Source organism: Quercus lobata, chromosome 8, assembly GCF_001633185.2.
Source record: "Quercus lobata isolate SW786 chromosome 8, ValleyOak3.0 Primary Assembly, whole genome shotgun sequence".
Classification (NCBI taxonomy): Eukaryota; Viridiplantae; Streptophyta; class Magnoliopsida; order Fagales; family Fagaceae; genus Quercus; species Quercus lobata.
The window spans coordinates 38804757-38809838 of NC_044911.1; the positions used below are offsets into that span (position 1 = coordinate 38804757).

A 5082-nucleotide genomic window follows, 5' to 3' on the forward strand; every position below is an offset into this window, starting at 1 on the left:
ACCGTATATAATTTTGTGCACTTACATTGTTACATGAAAATGGATGCAAAAGTGGTGGACGCACGCAGCCATCAGCAACTACATGAAAGAATCAATTGAGAAGATAGAGAAGGTGGAGATAGGGCAATCCGTGACATAACGTGTGATCGGAGGTGATGACTTGAGGAGGATGTACGATCCATATAGGGTCACCTTCTCATTCATTCCTGTGGAAGGAAAAGAGAATGAGATGTGTTCGCTGAATGGAAGGCTGAGTTTGAGCCACTCACTCCAGAAACACCTCCACCATTGAAGGCAAGAGATGCTGCTCTAAGATTCCTCAAGTGGTTTGAGAAGTTTGAGCTAACTTGCTACCAACAAATTAGCTTAGCTAGCTAGATCAATACATGAGCTATATATGGTGAATAAGAATAATAAGATGGGGATGCTGTGTGTGTTTCTTTATATATTGAAGTCAAATTAGGATATATTTATGTATGTCAAAATTTATGAATGTGGATCAGTCAATGACTACTTGGGATTTCACGTACGGTTGTTAAGTTTGTATTTGTTTATACATATATATCATACAAATGATTATATGAGTTTGTAATTCAAGCTTGACAAACCCAAATAACAAATAGATATTCTATGTTTGGGCTTCTGATAATAATTAAATTGATATCAATTTATTTATTTATTTTTTTGTATCTAAGTGATCATAGTGGAAGAGTGGAGACCCGGGGGTCCTAGAGGTTGATTTTGGATCAAATTTGAAGATATGCATTTTAAATCAAGTATAAAACATTTCCATTCCAATTAGTCTACTCAATTATTCCCCCGCCCACTTGCCCTACTGCCTACAATCCATGTAGACAGCTCTCTAATCCCACTAAAATCAAGAATTTTGAATTGGAGAGTTTTAAAGGGTACTACAAGTTTTACTAAAAAAAAAAAAAAAACTGAAAAACTTATGCGACAATGAACATTATTGTTGCAATTTTAACAACATAATAAATAGATGTTTAACTCCTCAAAAAATAAAAAATAAAATAAATAGATGTTTAATTAATTTTTGTGAATGGTAACATATCAATTTATAAAATTTATGAAGTAAAATTTGTAACATATCTTGCATTACTCAATCAAATCTGTTTGGTCCAAGAGGTAGGGGTCACATGTATTGAAGTTGCTTGAGTAATTATTCCAAGAACAATACACCATTCTTGCACATAATATTGGATCCCAATAATAAAATCTATGATAGTATATATGAGAGGAAGAGGATTCAAAAAAAAAAAAAAAAAAAAATAAGAAAAGAAAAAATATATATATATGAGAGGAAGAAGCATTAATCCTAAAATATTGAAAATTTGTTCAAGTTTATTTGATCTAAGTGTTATGTATGTGAAACTCTCTTTTGGAAACTTAAATTTCGGTTCTTGTCTCTCACACCTCACAAACACTTAAACTTGTGAAATGACCATCTTATTGAAGGTGTGGTGTGATGTGATTTTATTTTTATTTTTATAATTTATAATTATTATAATTTAGTCTTTATCTACATCCAAAATTTTATCCTTTTATTTTGATTGGATAGTGAAACAAGATGCATATAAAGTGACAGTATATATAGTATACTATAGTTTTCCGAAGTAGGCCAGTTGGCTGCAAACATTCCCATTTCAAAAAAAGTTAACCAAAAAAATTTGTGAAAGTTACCGGCAGCTTTATTAATGTTCACATGTCGTAGACAGTGACAAACTTGCCAAATCGTTTGATGGAGATATTTTGGTCAGATCATTTGGCAACACGACATTAGTACCCTATAAAAATGGTATTCTCATATCTCACGACTTCAAGATGCCAATAGACATACTAAAATATGATTCAAACACTCTCATAACTCAACTTACATTATGTAATGTTTATTGCACAAATGTTCAAAGTTCAAATTCTTCTTCCTGTAGTAATTATCAATTTTATATAATAAAAAATATAATATATTTTTAAAATTTTATTAAAAAAATATAATTATATTTCTATAAAAGAATTAATTTTTGGACAAAGTTTAGTTATAAAATTGGTTGTAGAATAAATCTACAACCTTACTCAATAAAATAAATATTACTATATATTTTAAAAATCTAACCCTTAAATTGCATATTCATTACGCTCTTAATACACATGTCAAATTTGGTATCAATCGAATATTATTTACTATATGATCTATAAACTTATATTTTATACATAATTTTAAATTACAAAAACTTGCAATTTAAATCATTTATTGATGACATGATTATTTTTTTTTGTGTAAACAATAATACTTATTAGAACACATATGAAAATAATAATACTAGTGTTTTAAATCAGGTTTATAATACATTATATAACCAGAGTACAACTACAAAAGAGTCTAACCTTTGTAGTTGATGACATGACTATTAATCTTTAATTTTCTAAAAATTTTGACAGCATAAAGTATATAAGAAGAAGATGTAATCCAATGATGGATTTGTCAAAATTCACCTTCAATAAAAAAATATTGAGTAAAATTGTAGTTTTGGACTAGTTACAACCGATTTTATTGCTAAACTTTGTCTTTAATTTTTTTAGAAATTTGGAGGGCATGGCCCAAGACTCCAACTAGTGAGAAGACTTGTTAGGAACTCTCCCCTCCCTCAAAAGACAGAAAAGAAAATGAAAGTTTAGATATCTTAGATTCAAATATTCACAAGGTTGAAATTTTCAAGAAAACAATAATTATTAATGTATATATACACACACATATGTATCAAATTCAATTTAAAATAATAAAAGTTATTTATTTATTTATAGTATTTAAGGGCTATTTGGTAAGAGAATTTAAATATAGTTTTTTTTTTTTGCAAACCATAAAATGTGGGTCCTACACTTGAATATATTGTTTGACTGATATTCTCTAAATATAGTTTTTGGAAAATTGTATCATATTTTCCTTGTTCAAGCCAAGATTTCAAAAACAGTTGAGATTGTGTTTTCAAGATACATAAAACGTTTTTAATGGCATAATTGTAAATAAAATAAAAGCAATTGACCCCATAGATTTGTCCAAACTTTTCTTTTTCTTAAATTAAAGAGTTTATCTTTATCACAAAAAAAAAAAAAAAAAATCTCATGCTTCAATTTGAAACTTATCATTATTCAAAAATAATAATAATAAAATACATGAGCTCTATCCCTTATCACTGTCTAAAAAAAAGAAAAGAAAAGAAAGAAGGTTAATACATTACTTTTTGTAAACTTAAAAAAAAAAAAAAAATCAAAAATAGAAATAGTCTCCCAAAAATCATTTTTTGTTTTTATTATTTTGAAAATGGTTTTTAAAAGTGGCCGACTATATCTGGCTCTTAGTGGCGTTGAGGCTTCTTGTAAGGCAAGTAGTACTAATAACAATGCAGCACTTGGTGCAATCTTGAATCAGCAGTTCATCATCCAGCTTGGTCTGTTCACTGCCCTTCCGATGATAGTGGAAAACTCTCTTGAGCATGGGTTCCTTCAAGCTATCTGGGATTTTCTGACAATGCAGCTCCAGCTTTCATCCGTATTCTACACGTTCTCAATGGGAACTCGTGCCCACTACTTTGGCCGTACTATTCTTCATGGTGGTGCAAAATATCGGGCTACCGGGCGTGGTTTTGTCGTGGAGCACAAGGGTTTTGCCGAGAATTATAGACTCTATGCTCGTAGCCATTTTGTGAAGGCAATCGAACTTGGGTTAATACTTGTAGTTTTTGCGTCACACAGTCCTATAGCTGGCAACACATTTGTTTACATAGCTTAATTTGACCATCACTAGTTGGTTCCTGGTTGTGTCATGGATTATGGCCCCCTTTGTGTTCAATCCTTCTGGATTTGATTGGTTGAAGACAGTGTACGACTTTGATGACTTTATGAACTGGATTTGGTTCCGTGGCAGTGTTTTTGCAAAAGCTGAACAGAGTTGGGAAAGATGGTGGTATGAGGAGCAAGATCATCTCAGGAACACTGACATTTGGGGTAAAATAATGGAAATAATCTTAGACCTCCGATTCTTCTTCTTCCAGTATGGGATAGTATATCAGTTAAATATTGCAGCTGGAAGTACCAGCATTGCTGTTTACTTGTTGTCTTGGATCTATGTATTTGTGGCTTTTGCGATTTATGCGGTAATAGTATTTTTGCGATTTATGCGGTAATAGCATTTGCTCGGGATAAATATGCGGCAAAAGAGCACATATACTATCGTCTAGTCCAATTCCTCGTGATTATACTTGCAATACTTGTGACAATTGCTCTGCTGCAATTTACGGCTTTCACATTTATTGATATTTTCACTAGCCTGTTAGCATTCATCCCCACTGGGTGGGGCCTGATATAGATTTCCCAAGTACTCCGGCCCTTTCTGCGGTCTACTCTTGTATGGGAAAGCGTTGTTTCTGTGGCCCGACTATATGATATAATGTTCGGAGTAATTGTCATGGCTCCTGTGGCATTACTGTCATGGTTGACTGGGTTTCAGTCAATGCAGACAAGGATCCTTTTCAATGAAGCATTTAGTAGGGGCCTCCGCATTAACCAGCTTGTTGCAGGAAAAAAATCCAATGACTTATAATTTGAGGTATTTTCCTGATTCCAATTTCTAACCCTATTCCTTTTCCTTCCTTTGGTAGAATCATTTTTATTCTTGGCATTAGCTATATATGTATTTTTCTGTATAGTATGGATTTATTCTTCTTCATGGATGCCCAAAAAATATGGGAGTATTGAGTAGAGTAAATTAGTTGGCAGACCTTTGTTTTGTGTTAAAATACTCAATCTTCCTTTTTCTTAAAATTTGATCAGTACACAGTGCTTAGCTTACTGTGTCTGACATGAAGGTTCTTTTCCATGATTGCTATCTGGTCTGACTGATATGAATTTTGTTGTATTTCTAGCATGTTATCAGACAATGGGCAAATGGCTTATTTAAAAGGTGGCTGTCTAATAGAAACAAAACAATGTTTGGTTTAATGTCAAGAACAATGGATGTTGTTTACTTCTCTGAGAGGGAGAGGGGGGCGTATGATAAGCATTTAATTT

General features: G+C 32.0%; 1 protein-coding gene across 1 annotated transcript; it reads left to right on the plus strand.

Moving 5' to 3' along the window:
* The first annotated feature begins 3337 nt into the window (after positions 1-3337).
* Positions 3338-3805, plus strand: LOC115956848 (callose synthase 12-like). The gene has a single exon (XM_031075127.1). It carries the CDS (start codon positions 3338-3340, stop codon positions 3803-3805), a length of 468 nt encoding a protein of 155 aa, XP_030930987.1.
* Positions 3806-5082: the final 1277 nt, after the last annotated feature.